Source organism: Doryrhamphus excisus, chromosome 3 (genome assembly GCF_030265055.1).
Source record: "Doryrhamphus excisus isolate RoL2022-K1 chromosome 3, RoL_Dexc_1.0, whole genome shotgun sequence".
Lineage (NCBI taxonomy): Eukaryota > Metazoa > Chordata > Actinopteri > Syngnathiformes > Syngnathidae > Doryrhamphus > Doryrhamphus excisus.
This window is the reverse complement of record NC_080468.1, coordinates 25,080,001-25,104,110: the sequence shown is the minus strand read 5'-3', so window position 1 is coordinate 25,104,110 and position 24,110 is coordinate 25,080,001. Positions and strand designations below refer to the sequence as shown.

General features: G+C 42.2%; 1 protein-coding gene across 1 annotated transcript; it reads right to left on the bottom strand.

Annotated features, from left to right (window-relative positions):
- Window positions 1-549: 549 nt before the first annotated feature.
- Window positions 550-23,997, bottom strand: dhx15 (DEAH (Asp-Glu-Ala-His) box helicase 15). Its single transcript, XM_058068628.1, has 14 exons — window positions 23,813-23,997; window positions 22,580-22,817; window positions 21,434-21,612; window positions 21,192-21,351; window positions 18,655-18,873; window positions 13,835-14,002; window positions 9,223-9,309; window positions 8,974-9,123; window positions 8,405-8,513; window positions 5,141-5,332; window positions 4,561-4,683; window positions 4,293-4,483; window positions 2,543-2,712; window positions 550-1,184 (listed from the first exon to the last, which is right to left on the bottom strand). Exons 1-14 carry the CDS (start codon window positions 23,818-23,820, stop codon window positions 1,082-1,084), a joined length of 2,097 nt encoding a protein of 698 aa, XP_057924611.1. The 5' UTR covers window positions 23,821-23,997; the 3' UTR covers window positions 550-1,081.
- Between the last annotated feature and the right edge of the window lie 113 nt (window positions 23,998-24,110).

Below are 24,110 nucleotides of genomic sequence, written 5' to 3'. Positions count from 1 at the left end.
TTTTACAATAATAAAGGCAAAATATTAATGTTATAATGTAATTTTAGTAGCATAAAGTTTAAATATTAAAGAAATATTTTCAATGTCGTAATATTAAAAAAATGTTACAAGAATAATATTTAAAAAATAATAAGACTAATGCAAAATATTATGGGAATAAAGTTATAAATATGAAAAGAAAAAATTACAACAAAAAAGTTCAAATACGGCATTTGGAAAATAATTTTTTTTTAAAAACAGCAAAAATGGGGTAAAAAAAAGCTGTATTTTTACAAAAATAAAGTAAAAAAGTAACGAAAAGCCCATTCTAATTAGTCCATTCTAATTAAAAAGGCACGATTTTACAAGCACAAACATGTAATATTATGTGGAAAATTAATTTCAATTTAGTTTAAATATTTTAAAAAATTATGACAAACAAACAAAACCAAATAAAGTTGTCATTTTTGGAAAATTAGGTTGAGGAAAAAATTATACTATGATAGTATAGTCAAAATATGATGGGAATAAAGTCATACGGTTATGAGGAAAAACATAAAATTAGATAGATAATAAGATATATTAGATATAAGCTGAAATATTTTGAAAATTAATTAAAAAAACAGCAAAAATGGGGAAACAAGACAGAAATTTACCAGTTCACCTACATAACAAAGCTGTATATACAACTTCTTAGCATATCTACTGTACATGTGTTTACAAAATATCAAAGTGGCCCTTGGAAACAACACCAAATGTATAGAAATGACAAATAAAAGGGATACTTAAAGATTTAATGTCATGTTTACCTTGATTAAAAACTAATATTGTAAAGATGGCCGCGAGGCAATGGCGATGGAGGAGAGCGCCACCTTCGTAGGAGTTATTTCTTGAATTCAGTCGTATTTCTCATTTTCCTTGCATCATTTTGCAGCCATGATCAATAAAAAAGTAGAGCCTTTGGTATAACGGAGGGACTAAATCATAGGACATTTTTTAAAAACAAATTCATGTTTATTACGTGAATAAATGAACAGCAATGTCTGGAATTATTATGGACAAAAGGGACATCAACATAAATAAAAAGTATATTCTCTATTATTTAAAACTGAGAGGGCTTGCCCATGATCCGCTGCAATTGCCTCTTTGCTTCGCACTGAGGGAACTTACTCATCTCGTAGTAACGTGGGGCAACTTTCAGCAGCCTTGAAAAAAAAAAACAATGTCATCGTTAATCCTGATGTAACGGTTGTTACAGAAAAATGTCATTATACGTTTTTTAGAATGAATCAATCGGCTTTTTCTTACATGAGGTTATTGTGTTTATAGTGGAATGTCAAATATCCATGTCAATATTCCACTTTGTATGCGAGATTTGTGACTAGGCCACACTTTCTGATCGGTGAGAACAAATGTACAATAAATGTAAAATAAATTCACAAACTATTATGTGATGTAATTTCCAGGAAAGTTCCCCCACTCTAAGAATAAATGTACAAAATTAATATAAAACAAGGGCTGTCAAAAATAATGCGGTAACTAATTAATTTCATTAATTACATTAAATCTTTCTGTGTAATTAACGCGCACAATATGCACCAGACCAAGCATGGCTCTCTGTTATGACGGAAGACGGAAGCACAGTGGAGCATCCCCACACAGTCACACAGTCTGACGTTCCTCTTTTAGCTTCACTCTGACCTAAACACATCAACAGCAGTACATTTCCAACACCATATACTGTATGTACCTGCAACTCACACATACTCTAGTCCCTTCATCTTGGGAACAATACTTCATCATTGTCATTACAAGAACGCGAGTTGCATTCAGGAACGCCCCGAAGATCACAAAAAGCGCTTTACACAGCATGTGTGTCTGTGTAAATAAATGGGAAGATAAAGAAAAACATGAAGTGAATATTCTTATCACTCACTTCATAGCTCTTAATTCGAACATACAATTTCCTGCATTTAAGTATGCAGGAAAATACACTGAAAACAAGTACGTTTACTTTAAATTACGTGATGTCTTTGAACAGAACCCCCATTACGCATTCAGTGTGATTCAAATGTTCTGCTACTATTACAGAGCCTAGAATTAGACAAATACACTTTTAGACTTGTGTGGTATTGTTTAGCTTCATTTGGAGCTACATATATACAAATATATAGTATGTCCCGTCATTTTCTGTTCATTAAATATGGTAAAAATGGGCCTATTTCAGACATAAACAGACAAAACGGTGATTAATCGTATTAAAATTTGTAATCATTTGACAGCCCGAGCAAAAACATAAAAATGAAACTAGCGGAACTAAAACGTTAAAAATTACTATAGTAGAACATTAGCAACAACCTAACTGGTTTGAACACTAATGTAATACTATATGTTTCATGTGACCAAATTTCCACCCATACATATGGTATTAGTTAATTACATATGGAATTCATGTAACTAAAACATAACTAACAAAAAGGGTAACCAATATAACTAAAAGTATTTTAAAAATAATAGAACAAATGTAACTGCACTGAACTTCCTGAATTATGGTTCGACTCACCACTCGGGTTCGACATGGGTGCAGGTGCGGATGTAGTTCTTGGCGGTGAGTACAAACTCGCTGTAGATGACCCACTCTGGTTTCCGGCCCAGCACTGTGGAGGGGTGGAGCTGTACCACCTGGTTGTCCATCACGGTCAGGTAATGACCTGTGCGCTCCAAATGAGCGACCTGTGGAAATAATATGGAGATGTTTGATTCTCAAACTGTGGCACGAGTACCAGCGGTGGTATGCAGGCTCTATCTAGTGATGTGTATGAAAGCCAAACAAAATTAGATCAGAGAATATATAATTCTGCAAGTACAGACAGTTCTACAGATTTTTTGTCTGAGCAAATAAAAGATGAAATGCCATCATGGAGAGTTGGGAAATGTTCCACTCTGTTGTAGACATGCAACAGAAAGACACACAACAAAACTTCTCTTGGAACAATAGGAGCATATTCTTCTTTAATTAAAGGGATAGTGCAGCATTCTTCTTCTTTCAAGGCTGCTATGACACACGAGCGTTTACATTGATGGAGTGGGGGGGTCAGTCACTGTTGATGCACTACACAGCTGAATGCTCATAAAACTTCATGTAAAAAAAAAAAAAACACATATAGGTTTATTATGAGTCATGTTTCCCATGTGCTGGCCAGGACACTCATCCAATACGCCAATGGAAGGTTTCCTGAGATTGGGACCCACTCCAAAGTGGACCTATCATGAAGAGGGACTTTTTTTTAATATCAGAGACCATTTGGACCTGCCAATGTCTCGGTTGGTGGGCTGATCATTCTGGGCAGTGCTGGCACTGCAATCGCATGTATCGACTGCTTTTTAATATTAAAGTGTTAAACGTGGTGAATGGACACTTCCAACAAAGACATTTATGAATAAGGCCAATGATTTGTGCAAACTGAGGTTAGCATAGTAAAACACAAACATAACCTTTACGGTTTTGAATGTCAGAAACATGAATTATCGAAAAAATGTTGGTCACATTCCGAATTGTGGCAATTCAGTCACGTTCGGCTTCCACGTGGGTCGATTTGATTGACTTACACTTTTTGAAAAATAATAACGTGCAACGTAAAACATGATTCATTCATTCATTTTCTACCGCTTATCCTCACGGGGGTGCTGGAGCCTATCCCAACTGGTCGCCAGCCAATCACAGGGCACATATAGACATTTGATGGGGGAACTGAGAGAAAATATTAAAGCTATTTTATTTTGATGGAATGATTGCCAATTCGACCCAACAAACCAAGAATCAGGTGTTTTCTTAAGGTGTTTTTACTTACTTTTTTTGTTTCTCCTATAGCATTTTACATCATAATATGTTGATATACAAATTAGATGATGACATCATCATGCGAGGGAAAAAAAAAACAAGCAACTCTGAGTTGAGTCTATGTACGTAAGTCTATATTGTTCATTCATTCATTCATTTTCTACCGCTTATCATCATGAGGGTCGTGGGGTGCTGGAGCCTATCCCAGCTGTCTTCGGGCGAGAGTCGGGGTACACCCTGGACTGGTCGCCAGCCAATCACAGGGCACATATAGACAAACAACCATTCACACTCACATTCATACCTATGGACAATTTGGAGTCGCCAATTAACCTAGCATGTTTTTGGAATGTGGGAGGAAACCGGAGTACCCGGAGAACATGCAAACTCCACACAGAGATGGCTAAGGGGGGAATTGAACCCTGGCATACAACATGATGATAAAGCTAAATATATGGTGTAAAATCCCGACCTGCATGAAGAATCCGGTGACGAGCATTCGGCGGATATTGGTGTAGTACTCTCTGCAGTTGTGTGCGCAGCTCCGTCGAGGCAACCCCAAGCGGTCCATGATGCGGCATAGCTGAAGCCGTACGTTGTCAGCCGACATCAGCGAGCGGTAGCTAACAAAGTTGTCGTAGCACCACTGGGAGGACTCGTGGTCTGTGTAGGAAAATGATCGAGAGTTAAAAATCCAGATGTGGTGATGAGACATTTGCACTGAAGGCGGTCCCACTTGCTTTGTTTAAAGGCGTGGTAGACGTTAAGAAGAGTGAGGTGGTCTCCATCGGCGTGTGCAAAGCGCATCTTGGCCTCGTCGGACACCCTCTTGGCCTCGGTGGGTCGGATGAAGCACTGCGGGACTAGACAAGGTCGGTATGGGCCCACAGGGAGAAGTTAACCCCACAGACTGATGCTAATGTCGGGAAAGAAGAGGAGGGTCGGGGAAGAAGCGACTCTTCTACCTCGGAGCTGCTTAACTGCAACTTCACGATTGTAACGCGTGGCGTTTACACCACTAATGAACTCAGCAGAAAGCCGCCGTTCGGAAACACCTGCTCTTGAAATTGAAATCCATTTCCCCCCCCTGCTCTCACAGGCTCCTCATGCTTCGGAGGCATAAAGATTCATCCGAATGAGCAGCATTCTGCTTTGGCAAGCCTAAAATGCAATTACTGCTGTAGCACAACCCACTGCTGTTCCAGATACTCGACTTTTGAAAAAGTTTTCACCAATAATAGCTGACTTTTGCTGCTTGACTATGTGCACATGACACTTACTAGTGTTTTTGTTTGCGGCAAGAATAGACTACCCTCTTACCTGACAACATGGCGGTGATGGAGAGCGCCTCGTCAGAGCAGTCAAATTCACAGCTGGCAACCACCATCTTGGCCAGCTGAGGGTCCAGCGGGAACTCGGCCATTGTGGCGCCCAACTCTGTCAGGTCGCCTTCGTCGTTAAGCGCCGCCAGGTAGTTGAGCAGCTCCAGGGCTCGCATCAGGGTCTCTGGAGCTGCAGAGGACGCAATAGCAAAGGACTTGATGTTGACGTTACTGTTTATTGTTTGGATCATAGCACATACTGCAACCTCATCAATGATCCTCCACATTTCATGTCGACAACCCCTCACACTAGATGACATTTTGAAGATCCAGTTGCCGTATCACGTTTGTAACAAAAGGGCAATACACCAACATGCTAGGTGCGGTAATGCACCTCAAAGCTGGTTGCCACTCGCATGAAGAAGAAAACACAACACCACCATGCAGACATGTCCGTCGTGTACCATAGTGAGGTTACTTTCACATTGGATGTAGGATATTGGGCTCTGTAGCTACAGCAATATTTCCCCCTCACTGTGCATGGACTGCTGTGTTATTGTTATAACTAGGGATCATCAATAAATTACTATTGCCTTGAAGACAGTTACAAAAGCCAAACAATATTGTTGGCTATGCTGTGTAATAAAAACGTACATTCAGTTATTAATAACACTTATTTGTATTATTTTTAATGCTTTGAAGAACTATTGTTATCGCCATATTCAATTGCACAAATTCATGTTCGTGACAAAAGCAGCTTCTTCTTTCTCTTTGGGCTTTCCCCTTCAGGGGTCGCCACAGCAAATCAATCTCCTCCATCCAACCCTGTCTTCTGCATCTGTCTCTCTCACACCAACTACCCTCCTTCACTACATCCATGAACCTCCTCTTTGGTCTTCCTCTACATTCCTCAACATGGCTGGTCTCACCACAAAAGGTTCTTATTTAAAAAAGAAAAGAAAAGTATCGGTTCTGGATTGTATCGGATCGGCAAGACAACAAAAAAATCGTATGCAAAACCAAAAAATATCGATGGGACATCTGCACATCCATAAAAATATGGACACACATTTTATTTTTTTTAACTTCACTCATGCCAATAAATGACAACGGTTCCTTTAGCAAGGTTTTTGCTTTTATAAAGTGATGATTCTCAACAATCTTTGTCATTCTCTTAACATTCAAGCAAAAGCTAGAGTATTTTATATCCACACAACAACACCACATTTCACAAGTGGAACCCGGAAGAGATTGCAGCTGTGGAATGGGTAGATTACGTGTTACATGGGATGTTTTGCTGTAGTTGATCATGATCATTCTTGACTGTCCTATGCCTCATTAAGGTGTTGTTTTGGACAGACAAAAGGTGGTGTTGTACGTTACTGTACCTTTACTCTACTTATATATATATATATATATACCACCCTGGGCCATGTCTATGTGGAGTTTGCATGTTCTCCCCGTGCATGCGTGGGTTTTCTCCGGGTACTCCGGTTTTCCAAACTCCAAATTGGACTCCAAATTGTCCATTGGTATGAATGTAAGTGGGAATGGTTGTTTGTCTATATGTGTCCTGTGATTGGCTGGCAACTGGTCCAGGGTGTACCCCTGGGATAGGCTCCAGTACCCCGGCGACCCTTGTGAGGATAAGCGGTAGAAATTGAATGAATAAATATATATATATATATATATATATATAAACACACACACACACAAATAATACTGCGGTCACTTTATATCCAGTGATGCCACTGAGGTCAGCGAAAAGGGCCGGTTCCTTGCCATTTTCCAAACAGTTCCACAGGCCAGATGAAATTACAGCAGGCTGGAGTTTGACACACATGACGTATGCCAAAAATGCTAGTCAAAAGTCCTCTACATGACAGACAATGCCGCTGTCTTGATTGTGATCTGTGTCGTCTTAATCAATATAAACGCAGTTACAAGCACGGCCGTTTGATGTGCAGATATTAAATCCCGGGTCTGTCTCACTCGGGAGCCGGCGACGAGATAAAACGATCTCGGCAGATATCAAACGCAGCTGTACCATCGGGAGAATTTTTTTTTTTTTCTGAGCGTTTTTTTTGATGAGCGCTCTGAATCACGCTAGAATTAGGCCAAACAGATTCCCCCCAGGAGAGAGTGTTACTACATCTTCCCGAGGAGACCCCCCTCCTCCCCCATAATATACTTTTCATCTCACCTCTAAGATGAAACCCCACCACCACCTCCTCCTCCCACTCGTGGCGCCATTTTGAGAATGAAATTGGTTACATCAATAGCGGCGCTATCACCTTGGCTATTGCCTCCTCCTTTATATTCCTCCAGTGACTGACCTCCAGCATCCAGCCAGCCCCCGCGTTCCTCACAAAATGTAAGCGTCAACATATCGGATCGGCCTTGTCTGGGGTGGGGAGGGAGAGACGGGGGGTTTATTTATTTGATCCACTGGTGGCATGGGATGCTGCTACCTAACAAGAAAGCTACCAACGCTTTGGACAGACTTCTTTATAATATCTAGTCGCATCCGATCGATTTTTACGCACCTCCTGAATAAATGGGCCGGGCAGGGATGTGTCTTTTACAGCTTTCTTTCCCACTCTTTTTGTTTGGCCCTTCTTTGCGACGAGGGATAAGAAATCAGTGGACTTGACTCCGTGGATGAAGCTTTCATTCGCCTTATGACATTTCCAAAGAGGCAGCAGGTTTAATGTACCTTTTAGCCTTTGGGCCCATTGATTTAGCCCTATATTAGATTCCTGCGTGGTTCAGGCAGTCAATACTCGCTTTCTGATGAGCCACAGATTGCATTTCCACGCCGCTTCATCACGCTACTTCAGGTTCAACAGCCGTTTGTGCAGTAAGAAGCAGCCCAAAACAATGTGCCGCCAATCGATATTTGTTACCCATTTTTAAACAATGGTTGTGGAATTACATTCTCCAAATCACGCTGGAGGCTAATTTTCAACTGCCCACTGGGAGCCAAAGGCAACGCTTGTAACCGTGTTGATATCGATTAAGACCACAGCGATCACAATCAAGAGAGTGGCATTGTATCATGTTAAATCAAATGTGAACACACATGGTAAAGGGTCCTCCCCTTTATTCATTCATTCATTCAGTTTCTACCGCTTTTCCTCACAAGGGTCGCGGGGGTGCTGGAGCCTATCCCAGCTGTCTTTGGGCGAGAGGCGGGGTACACCCTGGACTGGTTGCCAGCCAATCACAGGGCCTCCCCTTTACTGTAGGACTATTTGCTTACCTGGCGGGTCCATGAAGTCGAAATGTACCAGGTCATCAACACCCAGCTTTTTTAGCTGCAGCACCACCAAGCCCAGATTGGACCTGAGAATCTCTGGATAGGTGTTGTCCTGAGGGAACAACAGATAGCTTGTAAAAGTGGTCCAGTAGACCTCTGCCGGTTTGAGGTTTGGCGTTCGCGACCCTGCATATTTGTGGATTCAATGGGTGTTAAATTGTGAATAATTACTGTATTTTTTCTGGTAGCTTCAATAGAAACTGATTTGATGCCACTATCTGTAAGCAGGGGTGTCTAGGGGCCACATGAAAAGTAAAAAAAACAGCAACATGTGCGAGTTGGAGATAAATACAGTATATGGTGTTGGAATTGGACTGCTGTACTGTATGCTTTGACAAACAAGATGTTATGCAAGCGCAATACCATCTACTAAACACCTGTAGTAGTTTCTTAAGATGGATGTAAAAATGCATATAAATATGTCAGGTTCTGACTAAAATGCTGTAATGACTGTGATGCAGCAATTATGTGAGACATCTATGTGAAAAGAAGCTAAAAATGGTTATTCTGACCTGCATCTCTGTCTTGTAAGTCTTTTCTGTGTACAGCCGGAAGCACTTCCCCAGACGCGTCCGTCCAGCTCGACCTGCCCTTTGCTGGGCTGACGCTTTGCTGATGGCCGACACCAGAAGCGACTCTACTCGGATGCGAGGGTTGTACATCTGATGAAGCATACGAAACATTACAAACATGCACGTTTTAGCAATTCCCAGGTCGGTGGCAAACAGAAAAAGGGCCATGAATGACACAAAAATGCTAACCTTTTGCTTGACGAATCCTGGATCAATTACAAAGACAATGCCATCTATGGTGAGTGATGTCTCGGCGATGTTTGTTGACACCACAACCTGTAAAAAAAAAAAAATAAATTATACATTTCAATGTTTAAGACTGGTGTAAAAAATCTTTAAAAGTAACTTCTGTTTGCAGTTGAGTGGTTAGCATGCAGGCCTCACGGCTAGGAGACCTGAGTTTGATTCCACCTTCGGCCATCTCTGTGTGGAGTTTGCATGTTCTACCCGTGCATGCCTGGTTTTCTCCAGGTGTGTCCTCCCACATTCCAAAAACATGCTAGGTTAATTGGCGACTCCAAATTATCCATAGGTATGAATGTGAGTGTGAATGGTTGTTTGTCTATATGTGCCCTGTGATGGGATGGCGACCAGTCCAGGGTGTACCCCGCCTCTCGCCCAAAGACAGCTGGGATAGGCTCCAGCATGTGAGGGTAAGCATTAGAAAATGAATGAATGAATGAACGAACTTGTGTTTGCTTTGTATTGACGTATTTATTCATGCCTTATGTATTGTATTGTTTTCATTTTTTTCAAACCTTTTTGCTTTTTAAAAATTATAAACATTAACTTATTTATTTGATTTAACAACACAATTTTTTTTAGCTAAGTTGTTTTATGGTTTGTATTTTGTACCCTTACGGTACCAAAAATGAATCGAATGTCACCTTCATGCCGAGGTACACACCAAACCAGGAGGATACAATACTGTTACACCCCTAAAAACCATATAAAAATACTGACACAGCACAAAAACTGCAACTACAAAAATCTGTTGTTATTTCAATGATGCACCATAGCGAGGCTGTCTGTGAAAAATGACAGTTCAATGAGTCATCCCGCCCAATGGGGCATCGTGCTGTCAGCATATACCCAAACAGAGAAAAAGAGGGGATCACGCGAAACAGCGTCTGCTGCTAGGGTGACTTCTGCTTATATAAGAGTGGAAACACGACCAGCTCATCAAAGCATTCTGTACTGTGACGGCTGACTAATAGTCCACTCAAACTGGCAACCGCCTCTTCAGAGTCATAACTTCATATGCTGGTGGGTGGACGATGAGACCCACATGAATCCAATAAACCTTCTGGGATTATTGAACATATAGAACATGAAAGCAGTGTTTTCATTATGGGGCTTTCTATGACATTTAACTCATTCAATCCCAGCCATCCCTCTCGGTAGCGGGCATTTCTGATGATTTTGACTGATTTTTCAAGGCGCATGGAATATTGTGTCCTAGAGCTATAAAAACACATCTTTCATCATAAAAAGAAGTTTGTTTCCACCATTTTCTGTTCTTTCTTAATCTTCCGTAGAACATAGGTAAGTTGCAGTAAAATATAAATTAAAAAAAAGGGGAGGAAAAGGCTTTTTGTGAAAAGAAATCTCAAAAACAGTACGAGAGCCTGGGCTGCTTACCATGACTGAAGACGAGCATGGGAGAATGGATGTAAAGAGTAGCAGCATGTTACCACAAAAGATTTCCAATGCATCAGCAAAACAAAATCGAAAGTCTTTGGATTTTACAAAGACGGGAAACCTGACAAAAAGCACACCATTTGTAAACAATGCAGAGCAGCTCTGAAGTCCACTGGTACCACACAAATCTTGACCAGCAGGACATCAAAGATGAGCACTATTTTTTTTCCAGGGCTGCTGCTTACCTTTATTGCTTTGTAACATATTGACTAGGTCCCTAAAAACAGCAGCATATTCCTATTGTTTAGATGCTCTTACATGACCATTTTTGCAATAGATCCTTAACATACACACACAGCACCCCCTGTCATATAGAGGATGCTTATCTCATATTTTTGCATCTGTTGTTTTGATTTTTTTTCAAACGACCAAGTGCTCTCTATCAGTTGTAACAGGATGCATGAGTGCTTCAAGATTGGATTAAAAATGGCTAAACCCACGAGGTTGTCTCCGGGACACCAGCAGATGCCACACATGACACCTTCTCCCATTTCATGATCATACAGTCGGCTTCATTGACCGCATTGATTCTGAAGGATTATCTCAGGCCGGGCCCATTACACAGAGAACGCTTCCAGTTTGCTGGTGCGCAGGATAATCCGGGGCCTTGCTTCATCAGTAATATCATTAAAGAGTGTTATTTCTGGGTTATTACCTGCACAGTGGCCATCTCTCACATTTTGGGCGCTTTGTTGACACAGATTGAAGCTAAAGTAGAGTTGATGAAGATACATCTATCGGATATACCGCAGATGACATTTGAGGGAGTACTTGCAGATAAACTCATCGGAACGCACTTGTCGGGACAAAGTGAGATTAGAATGAGTAAAAAAAAACAAGACGATCTGTGGCTTTCCTGGACAAATGGCGACTAAATGACGAGCGAGCGCTTTATGTTAATCGAGGGCTGCCTAATGCAGTCGTTAGCATGCACAGCGGCGGGCGTGACAAGCCTTAATTCTTTTTCATGACTTCCTCTCGGCGAGGCTCCAGTGACATCTTCGCATTTTTCACTCGACGTGAGGCCCCTCGGAAGGAGTGAAGCTAACTCCTCGGTTTGACGTTTTTCCCTGTATCGGTTGCCACGTTCTTGTCGACTCTAAAACAGCAAACACTGTGAACAATGTTTGATCTTATCCCAAGTAATCAAACCAGCTAAGCATGAGCGTCTTAAGCCAGCGTTGACACACTCAAACAGAAAGCAAATTACAGTCTTTGATCAAAAAAAAAAACTTGCATTTCTGTTCCAGAAATTTTGCCGCGGCGAGTCTGACAGCCCCGTAAATATTTCCCCCTGCTAACATGTCAGCTCAGTCCGCCTCAATTAGAGGGGTTGCGGCAATGAGTCATCCATCACCACCCGTCTCCCGATCAGACGCCAAGAGGGGAGATGGAGGGGGGGGGATGTTTGCTCAGTTCGCCGGCAGTGATGATGTTCTGATATATTCTGTCAGATGCCGGGCCAACACCGCCGCCACGTTGTCGAGATATTGGCCAAATGAAAACGGGTGGCATTGGGGTGTGATGACGATGGAGTTCCTGGGATAGTTCACATAAAAATACCCTGTTGTTGCTGATCTTTACCTCAGAACCAGGATAGCCCTCAAACTAAGAAAAAAATCGCCATTATTTGGACAGATTTTGCCACAGTTGTGCATTTCGGGTAAAAGGTAAAGCTGTGTCCAGGTAAGGATTTGTATCAAGACCAAACTCAAAGCACAAAATCAAAAATCTCCATCCTCTTTAGAATTGCTTTCCCTGTTTAGAGAGAGCCTGATTTCTCAGTGTGTTGTAGTACTCGAGATCAGTCTTGGAAACCTTCAACATATGGAGGACCTTGTTCTCATATTCAGTCTTGTCATGGACTCAGACATCACTTTCAAGAACAGTTCAGCCCAAAACAATTGCTCATCTTCTGCTTAGTTTTCCGCGTTGAGGTAGTAGTAGTACTAAAGTAGCAGTAGTCAAATCAGTCTTGATCACCTCCAACATCTGAAACACCGTGATCTCTGCAGAAACGGCAATGCTTAGTTCCCTCTACTTGGTTTTGTATAACTAATGATCAGTCTTCAAAACCTTGAATCGTTGTATCACTTCAGTCTTGTCTTCGACTCAAACATTGGGGAGGTAACCAGTTATCCATCCATCCATCTATTTTCTGTACCGCTTGTACCTCACTATGGTTGCAGGTCTCAAAGGCAGCCTGTCGGCGCTGTCTGTCTTCAGGTGGGAGGAAGGGTACGCTCTGGAACAGCCAATCGCAGGACACGAGTTGAGCAGTTTTGTTCCATAAAACAGTTGGTCTTGGTCTTGACTTATCTCAGTTTTGGCTAAGTTTCTCCCATTTCCTGTCATGTTGTAGTACTTAGCTTTAGATGATGCAGTCGTGGTAAGAAATTATCCTCAAAACCTTAACCTCGGCCTCAAATTTCCTCTGCTTTGCTACTGATTCCTCTGGAAGCCTCAAAGTCTTGGTCTTCATTTGGTGGAAAGAAACCTCAGTCTTGATCCACTTAATTTGCATCGTTCGGGAGTGCTTATTTCCAGTCGTGTTGTCGTACTCAAGATCAGTCTTGGTCAGAAACTGGTCTTCAATATTTGGGGGGGAATCTCAGTCTCAGAATCTTAAAAACTTAAAACACATTTACTGCAGGGACAGCAGTGCTTAGTTTCAGACATGTTAATTAAAAAAAAGTCTTAGAAACCCTATCCTAGTCTTGGTCTTATTATTGACTTCTCCTTATTGTCTCAATGGCTTGGTCTTGGCTTGGTTTTTGGTTTGCTCAGGGGATGCAAGGAAGAGATTTGTTTTCTTCATTGAGGGAAAACTTGATTTTCTTTAACGGTCCCAGGATTGGCCTTGTCTTGGGCTCAAAAATAGATTGACTGTGTTATCCTGGAAGCCCGAACCTCGTTTTGGTCTCAAATTACCTCGGCCTTTGTCTTGACTCCTCTCAATACTGCAAACTCTTGACTTGGTTTTCAGTGTGCTCAGAGGGCGTGACTAACTCCCAACATTTCCAAATGCTAGCATATGTTGCATATGTGACTCACTTCTGCGTCGAAAGCCCAAAGAGCGAGGGAGGCAGGTTGTGCTTACCTTCCTTCCGATGGCGCCATTCGGTTTCTTTGCAGGGGGCGGCTCGAAGATCCTCTGCTGCTGCAGGGGGGGCAGCATGGAGTACAGCGGGATGATTTTGATATTGCCAGCATCGGGCCCCAGGTCATCTGCCTCTAACCTGATTCGCTTGCAGGCTTCCTCGATTTCCTGCAGGACGTAAAACGACAGTGAATGTATTCACTTTCTGATGGAGGAAATTAAACTGCAGTATGTTTTGCTGAGCTCCCTGTGGCTCTGCTGTCAAACGAAAACATGCAGCATTGTAAAGGGAAATAGGTGATGAGACTGCTGAAAATTCTAAAACCATTACATGCACTGACAGACTGCACACTCACATCCACTATTAAAAAAAAAAGACCTTTAAATGCCCATATTTGTCTTTCACACCACCTTTTCTTTTGTTTTCCTGTCAACAATCATTCTGTGCTGCTGTTACAAGCGTCACATTTTTACAGCCTGTGCTGTAGCACCACTTGCAGGACTAGAACAGCAATGCACGGCCAAGAAATTAAAGAATGAACTAAATAATAACTAAAATAAACTACAAAGACAAATAAAGGTAATTCGGTAAACCTGCACAATCCAGTGAGATTCATCAGGTGAAACAAAACAAACACAAAAATTTAATTTAAAGAAATAACAATTGGGTAAGCCACATAATGTACAATTAAAAGTAATTAGGTAGACCTGTAATATATTGACATCCACAACTGTAGACATGAAATGAAATAAAACTAAAGCGCGCAGACCTCACAGCTAGGAGACCTGAGTTCAATTCCACCTTCAGCCATCTCTGTGTGGAGTTTGCATGTTCTCCCCATGCGTGGGTTTTCTCCGGGTACTCCGGTTTCCTCCCACATTCCAAAAACATGCTAGGTTAATTGGCGACTCCAAATTGTCCATAGGTATGAATGTGAGTGTGAATGGTTGTTTGTCTATATGTGCCCTGTGATTGGCTGGCGACCAGTCCAGGGTGTACCCCGCCTCTCACCCGAAGACAGCTGGGATAGGCTCCAGCCCCCCTGCAACCCTCATGAGGATAAGCGGTAGAAAATGAATGAATGAATGAATGAATGAATGAAAAAAACTAAATTAACTAAAAATGTAATGAATCCATCTACTGAGGTTCACTTGACGCTGTCAAAAATATAAATACTGTACTGAAGAGGTATTAATTTATTCATGTTAATTATTGCATTGTGATCAGTAGGTTTTTTTAATGCTTTCTTTATAATAGTGGTACATTTTTTTGTCTTATTTTTGTCTTAATTAAATATATACAAGCCATACAAGTCTTTAACTTTTATAGCACTTCTCCACTTCGAAGTGTTAGCACTGTTAGCACATTTACTGTAATTGATGACGCAGCGTCATGAGTAACTGCCCAAGGATACTTCGGAGGATCAAACCCACAATGTTCAGGTTGGAAGACAAACACTCATTACTGTATACATGTTATGGACTCAGTGAGATGTGTTTCTGAACTTGTGACACAGTAAAGTAAGGAAAACGTATTGTATATACTACATATACTATATCTCAACACTGTGCAGTTGTAACATGTTAAATAGTGCCCCTATGATATTTCCTGGGTCCTTTTCCGGGCTTTCTGAGCGTGCAACAATTAACCCCGCCACTTTATACCTACCCTTGTACATCACATTTGAAGTCAAAGTCCCGCTGATGCCTCTTAATCAAAGCAATGACAAGTGGAAAACACTAAATGGGAATGGATTGCTAAAAATTAGCCGGGGTATTAATAGCCTATCAAGCCCAGGGATGCAGCAGCTGCCGTGGAGGAAAAAAAAAAAACATGGAGCTGTTTGCCAAAAGCGCTGGAAGCAAGCTGGGCTGCCATTCCCGTAGGAATATGTGTGTTGTGTTGTGTTGTGTCCAGCAGCTCTTGAAGCCAAGCTAATCACCAACACTTCTCTTGACTGGGCCACCCTGCTCTGTATTATTATTTATTTTGCTGCTGCTGCTGCTGCTATGTTTTGATGTTAGCAGCTGAAGGGGGAAGCTTAAATATTATCTTTGCTCTACAGCTGTGATTTAGAGGAGGTGCTCCATTTGTCGGCAGAATATCAAGAGAGTGCGCCATCCATCCTCATCCCTTCCAAAAAGAAAGATGATTGCCTTCCAATCATTAGTCCACATCAAAGTTGCTGCGAGGCCGAGGAAGAGGTGAAGACCAGGCTCGGAAGGGGGCACCAAGCCCTGACGCTCTCTCCCAATTAGGAGGTGCTGATAATGAACGGCAGTGAGCTTATGGTTAGACATGAGTGGGGTCAAAATCAAATTACACCGAAATGCAAGAAAAAAAAACAAACATCTAAATACCGTAGCTTAGTAATTCAACCAACATTTTCAGGCAAAGACGCCTTGAAAGTAGGACAAAACAAGTTTGAACCAATATGAACGCCTCATAAGACCTCAGTCCAGCGAGCATCAAAGGATTTTGCATTTGCTTTGGCTTTCTTGCAGCACTTTTTGCAACGAGTCCACTTATTAAAGTAGAAAAAGACTGGTGTTGATCGTGTAATCTTGCTTGGAGCAGAAATAAACTTACGTAAATGTCCATGAAAATCAATATAAACTTACCTAATGTTTTTTTAAGTGTCAAATACCTCCTTAAATTTTCCCCTCATGTTTACCTGCAAAAGAGTACGAAACAGCATCCTGCCAGCTCATTGGTTGGTCAATGAAACTCCCACTGATTGGTTCTTATCTGGGCGAGTGCGCTGAAAAGTTTAACATTTTTAAATTTCCCAAATGGCGTCGGAAGCCAACGTGTGCAAGATGATATGCACAAACCTGCACTTGCACGAATTTCAGGTATCGCTTCCCTGGACGGTGACTCGCGATAACCGCCCTATTCTGCAGGTTCCACTGAAAATGAATGAAGTCGAAGCAATGACGCCTTCCGTGTGTGGTGGCCATTGGGCTGAGCAAAACATGCACATCTTTTCTCCAACACTTGACGTGTCGTAAACAAACATGGCATTGATCCTGCAGGACCTCCCTACTGCCTCACACAATAGTCGCACCAAACGTTACAGAAACATTTAACAACGAGAAAAAAACCCAACAGGCCATAATCTGCCAGCCACCTGAAACGCCAACATCACCACGAAGGTGCCTCGAAAGCTCACAAATACGCATGCGCCGCCAAAAAAGCCAGCCGCAAAGAAAGGCCTCCATCATCACTGAAGACGTGGGTCGAATACCGTGTCTTAAGCATTCATGGGAACTGCGACTAACAATGAGATTCTCTCGATATCATTGAAATTGTGATTGTCACAGGGAGCCGGACTTTCTTATATGGGCATGCCAGGGTACGCCTGCCCTCCTCCCGGCTCTGCTGCACTTTTTGGTGGAAGATTTCACCTTGTTAGCACTGTGTTGAGTTTGTGTAAGTAAGCGGTTGTGTGTGTAGCATTATAGACTGTGCATACAGTTAGCGTCTTTTGTACATGCATGCAAATTACAAGCTCACCCATATCTGGAATACGGGTAGTCCCGCAAAAAACCTGTAATTTCCACTTCCAATGTTGTCCCAAGATTGCCTGCACGTAGTACCCTCACATACTTTGACAAAGTGTGTCCAACAGCGAGTGCTCCTCGTAGGACAGGAAGTGGAAGCAGCGCCCTCACCTCCACCGCACCAGTATACCAGCAATACACAGCAAGTCAGGGGTCTCCAGCCAGTAGCTCATAAGCTACCAGTAGCCAAAGGGTTAATTAGATCAGATTAGATCAGATATTCCTTTATTATCAACTCCTATACTGACAAAATTAGAAAGTAGGGTTCAGTAATAGTCCAGAATTATTCCGGAGTGCTTGTGAGTGTGGCCAATCACAGTGGAGTGGGCGTGCCAGGAGGCGGGCCATGGATTTCTGTGCAGGTTATCCTGTGTAGCTGCTCTATAGGAGTCCACAACTCAATACAAAGGGCTGAAAATGAGCATTATGAGTACCCTTTAAATACAGACAACAGCGCCTGTCACAGGGGATCTTTTGCTTGTGTTTTCTTGTTTTTAAAACGAATATGTAGCTTAAGCACAAGTCCAGCTAACTTCCTTGGTGGAGGTCTGAGAATCGATTAGGCGGGTGCGTCCCAATTTTTTTCTCCATAAAAGTGTGCCGGCTAAATATAAAAATCAATGTCCTTCTCCAGGGGGGGACAACTTTAAACCGCCAAGTATTGATCCTACTCGGGTCAATGAAAAGCGGCATGGACGCGTGCCGCACACACTTTCTGCTACAAGTGCTTTTGCATTAGCTGCATTAATACAAATAGTACAAATAAAGTTGTTTGCATTTCCAGCATATGCTTGCAATTATCTGGAGGCATTTGTTGAGCTTTTCTGTATGTGTGTGTGTGTGTGTGTGTGTGTGTGTGTGTGCATGCCCACCCAGCTGTAACCAAATTCATAATTCCAAAAGTGAACCTTGCCCTCCATTACACATCAATGAACAATAGTGAGCAGGGAAAAAAATCTAAATGACTTAATTTCAGGGAATCGTGAGGAGGGCAGAATTTGGGTCACTCGTCTCCTCTTTCCATTCTAACAACAACTCCCCCTCCCCCCTCTTTCCTCACCTTAAATCCTAAGCTAAGATATATACAGTATTTTAAGTTTTACTATCCACAAAATACATTTACATTGTACACATTTAACACAGTTAAATAGGGCAAAATGTGACAATGTGGTGATGTGTCATAATGGGAGTGGTTTGACACTATAAGAGATAAATCCCCATTATTTCCAATGGTGAATTCTCGCAAATTTCCCTACCTCTTGTCCGGTGAGGAACAGTAAAATGTCCCCTTCGACTTCCTCGAACATGTGGATCTGGATCACAGTGCGTATGGCCGCATCCAGGTAGTCCTGCTTTGGTTCCGGTGTGTAAAAGATCTCCACGGGGTGCATGCGCCCGGGAATGGTAAGGAGAGGGCAGCTGTCAAAGTACAGCTGGAACTTTCCGGCATCCAAGGTGGCACTCATTACAATAACCTGGAGCAGGGATATAGAGGAATGTTAGGATGTTGCCATGTTTCCATAATACAGTACTTCCAGTGGCCAAATGCAGCCCCCGTAGGAAATCACAGTAAATTGGGAGCAGCAAAGCATAGTTGTCCATGCAGGTAGTGTTTTTGCACTTGTTGCATGTATGTTTTTGCAGTAGATCCCAAAGTGATCAACTGTCATTTAGAGCAGAGGTTCTGAAATGGTCTCAAACTCAAGACCCACGTTTTCTAACCATCATTAGGTTTTGACTCACTTGCTCACCCAAATGTTTTTTTTTTTAAATCATCAAATCCTCTTCTTAAACATCCATCCATCCATCCGTTTTCTATGCCGCTTATCCTCACTAGTGTCATGGGTATGATGGAACCTATCCCAGCTGACTTCGGGCGAGAGACATTAATACACATAATTATATTGAAGGTGAATTTTATGCCAAACTCGAAGACAATGCTCCCCTAGCAATTGCTTATATTGACTAAAAGGCCAGCTAGCTCTGCATATAAATAGATGGATATACCGTAAATTCCAGTGTATAAGCTGCTACTTTTTTTCTCCAAATTCTAATCTTGCGGCTTAAACAGCGGTGCAGCTAATTCATTCAAACATTCTGACTCACTATGTCATCTTACAAACAACACTAAACTCATCACACAGCAACTTAACACTCAAATGTAGGTAGGAAATGTACACAATATTATTTTTGTATTTATTATGATTTTTATTACTCTATTTGTGGTACTTTCGCTTGCTCTCTGCGACCCACACAAAATGTTTGCTTGACCCACTTCGGGATCATGACCCACCAGTTTAGAATCGCTGGTTTAGAGGATCTCTGACGCGTGTTTTTGCAGTCGATGCCTAGCAACAGCTTCTGTCATATAGCGCAATGAAGAGAAGTACACAGCACTACAGAGAGAGAGCATCTCACGGCTGCAGCTCAAGTTAAGTCGCATGGGGGAATTCCACCCACAATGCAAACGCCGAGGTATGATGGTCGAGCGGACTGGAAGTGTTTTATGTCCAATTTGAACTATTGGCCCAGGCAGGGCTGTGGTCTACAGAATAAATGGCCCTCGGGTTATGAAACAAACATATATTGTTTTAATGTATGATTTTATTACATTATTTATTATTATTTTATCAATTAGGTAAAGGTTTGACATTACATACAAAAAGTCTGCTCCGACTAGTCCTTATCTTTCTGCAAATGTGGCCCACAGGAGACTTTATATGAACAGCGGCGGTCTACGCTGCAAACTTGGCATCACACTCCAAAGCCAGTGACCTACACCAGGATACGACAGTCCTTGGCCCCCCCATGTCGGGTACACACTGTTCCCTCTCGAGCCATTAGATAGAGTGCATTAGGATTCTGATGGGAAGCGCTTTGCCACGTTTTCAATCTCAAACATTCTCTCCCTTGCTCTCTCTTCGCTTTACGCTCGGCGGGACACCATAATTGCTCTTAATCAAGGCAAATTAAACTTCCGAATTCGGCAAGGCGATAGGGTTGAAGGAGATGGAGGGGAAAGGCGGGTGAGGATCATTCCCAATAACCTCCACCGCCAGCAACAATCCATCTGATTCATGACAATTAAAGTATGTTGCAGAGTCAGATTTAGGTCTTTATTTGTAGGAAAGGACAGGGAAATGCGTGTCCAAATACAATTACAATTGTGGCAAAAATGGGAATCACAATTTTTCTTTCTTAGAATTGGGACCACAATTCAACAATGTAAAAGTAAATGAATAAATATGGCTTTAAATAGGGCGGCACGGCGGTCGAGTGGTTAGCGCGCAGACCTCACAGCTAGGAGACCAGGGTTCAATTCCACATCTCTGTGTGGAGTTTGCATGTTCTCCCCGTGCATGCGTGGGTTTTCTCCGGGTACTCCGGTTTCCTCCCACATTCCAAAAACATGCTAGGTTAATTGGTGACTCCAAATTGTCCACAGCTATGAATGTGAGTGTGAATGGTTGTTTGTCTATATGTGCCCTGTGATTGGCTGGCGACCAGTCCAGGGTGTACCCCGCCTCTCGCCCAAAGACAGCTGGGATAGGCTCCAGCAACCCCCGCGACCCTCGTGAGGAAAAGCGGTAGAAAATGAATGAATGAATGGCTTTAAAAAACTCACCCAATAGAGGTGCTTGTTTGTGATGCAGTACAATCAGAACAGTTGACAGATCGCATGCTAGTGTCTTGGCTATGGCTTTCTTATGATCGAATTTAAAGGCCAGTAGCAACTGTCACAAAATAAAGTCAGAATGCAAGACAGGAGATGACAACAAAAGAATCAGGTTACCTTGAGGTCATGTCTTTGGCGGACCACCTGCTTAAGAACCCCCATGAGGATGTCCGTGGCTACCGTGCGTTCGTGAGCCTCATCCAAGATGACCACGCCGTAGCGCTCCAGAAGTGGGTCATTCATGGCCTCCCGGAGCAACATTCCGTCAGTCAAGTACCTGCAAGGACAAGAGGGGGAAAAAAAGCCTTGGTGGAAGTCTGTCTGAAGAAGCGCTCAGACATCTGTGAGAATGTTCTTACTTGAGGACTGTCTTGCCAGAGGTGCAGTCTTCAAACCGGATGGAGTAGCCCACCTCCTGGCCTAGCATCACATCCATCTCATCAGCCACCCTCCGGGCGACGCTCATGGCTGCCACCCTCCTGGGCTGGGTGCAAGCTACCGCCCTTTTAGGGACCATTTCCACACACCACTGAGGGATCTGATGAACATAAAAACTTGAAATCAACTCTTTCAACGCCGGATCCGCAAAACATATTTATCCATCTTTTTTTTTGCGCAAGTGACAAAAAGCGGTGATGATGCAACTCTCCACTACTGTATTAACATTTCAGAGCACTTTTAAGCCATAAAAACGACCACAAGGTGGCAGAAGTGCATTTGATAAGAGCTTGGCATGGATCATTCCAATGGAAGAATCATATTCATTATGACAAAAACTAGTCTTTTTATTTACCAATGCAACATGGCACAACTTTGACATATTAACACATCCATTTAAAAAATAAATACGTTGGAGTAACAACTTTCGTTTGTGATTACCATAGCTTCATGACGTACTGTATCTACTGTATATTGTTGTGACCAGTGGAGACTTTATTTTTTTCCCTTTTTATAATATACAAAGTGTTGATTGATGTCTCAGCACGTTTATTCCGCCAGCAAATATCGTAATATAAGAAGGCTAATGAGCTGAGTACTCACGCACAACTCCTGTGACATTTACATGAATTATTAACATTTCTATATTGCCTTTTATTAATAGTTCTAGCATGAACATATCTAGCATATTCCCTCAGATGAATATCTATCCCACTTATAGATTGATAATATCATCAGGGAATGCTCTTTTTATCTTTTCTCCATGTCCCCTTGGGAACCTCCATCCATCCATTTTCTATGCCGCTCATCCTCATAAGATTGGTGGGGATATGCTGGGGTATTCCGGCTGACTTTGGGAGAGAGGTGGTGTACACACCAGCCAATCATAGGGCACATATAGACAAACAACGATTCACGCTCACATTCATACCTATGGACAATTTGGAGTAGCCACGTTTTTGCAAAGTGGGAGGAAACCGGAGTACCCGGAGAAAATCAAAACACGCAAGGAGAGAACATTCAAACTCCACAAAAGGTTTAATGAGTTATCATAAAGGCTACTTTACCTGTGTGGTCTTCCCAGAACCGGTCTCCCCCACCAGGACGAAACACTGGTGATGCATGAGGATGTCGGCGAAGTTCTCTCGGTACTCCCACACAGGGAGATGCAGACGTTTCTTGAGGATTTCGTAGTAACGAGGAGTGTAGGGCAGTTCAGTAAATGGGTTGATCTGCTGTTGAGTGGGCCTGTTGGGTGCCATCATGGCGGACTCCATTGTGGCTCGTCCCCTGTCCCAGTCACGCCTGGAAGACATACAATCATTGTTACACCAACAAAATATTATTAAAAATATGCCCGGACATATGATAGTGTCTGCAAAAAAAAACAGGAGCCTTTTCAGAGCTGGAGCCAAGCCAAAAAAGCCTTCAAATTCCCTTCAAATAGCCAAAATCCCCATCACTTTTTAGCTGTAATACCAAGCCCATTAACCAAAAGTATAGGAAGATCAGGGCTTCATTTCGTCAGGAAGATTATATGCTGTTGTCAGAATATTTGGAGGCTTAAACAATTTTTGGAACTCTTCTTGGAAGATATATTTAGCAGTGAAATCTTCAAATACTATAATACATCTATCATTTATTACATGCACCACCAACTAAATCCCTTCCCTACCAAGCAAAACTGGCAAAACATCCTGTTTCCTAGCAGTGCCTCTTAATGTACTTTTGAAAACAATACACGCAATTCCATTAAACACGCTCAAATTACCAACAAACATAATCCACATTTATACCAATCACAAAAAGATAGTGATATGCACAAATGTTTTGTTAGAGAACAGCAAGCTGTGCATTAAGTGCGTTCAAATTAAGTTCACCTGTAAAGGTTATACATTAGTATATGTTAATTAATTCTGAAACGTATCTTAAATATCCCTAACTTCTTGTGAGTTGTATATTTTTATACTGTCGATATATTGTTTTGTTGACTTATTCATTGTCGTTTTCAGTGGGACTTCCGGTGGATGGAATCACATGACACCTCAAGGTGCATCCTATTTATGCTAGGCTTGCTAGCAACCCGTGCTCCACATATACGGTTTATTTAACAACGTTACACATCAAAGCGACCATTAATTCGTTGAGTCATGTTGACTTTGTGCCGCTAAACATCACATTAGCAACACGACACACCTAGCAAAAAACGCTGATGGCGATAGGCTAACGCTAGCAGGCTACATAGCATAACAAGGCGTATTGTTGCTAGGGCTAACATTACAACACCCGGAAGTGCTTACCTCATCATGTTTGTCCTTGGATTGTAAGTGTTGTTTACTTCTTTACTAGCGTGCTCCTTGCATGTTTATTTAAGGTGCGGTGGTGGTACAGGGATGCGGTGGAAAGCGTGGTGATGCTGCACTGCGACCACCCCCTCTCTGCCACAAAGAGAATGCAGAATTTGGAATCCTTGTGGACGTGTCGTAATCGGTGACCAAAGGTCCGCTTTTGAAAAGACATGTCCGGTTTTTGTATTTTATTTTGGCCGTTGTTTTTTTTTTTTTTGTCTACAAGTTGGCAAAAATGTCACCTTCTAAA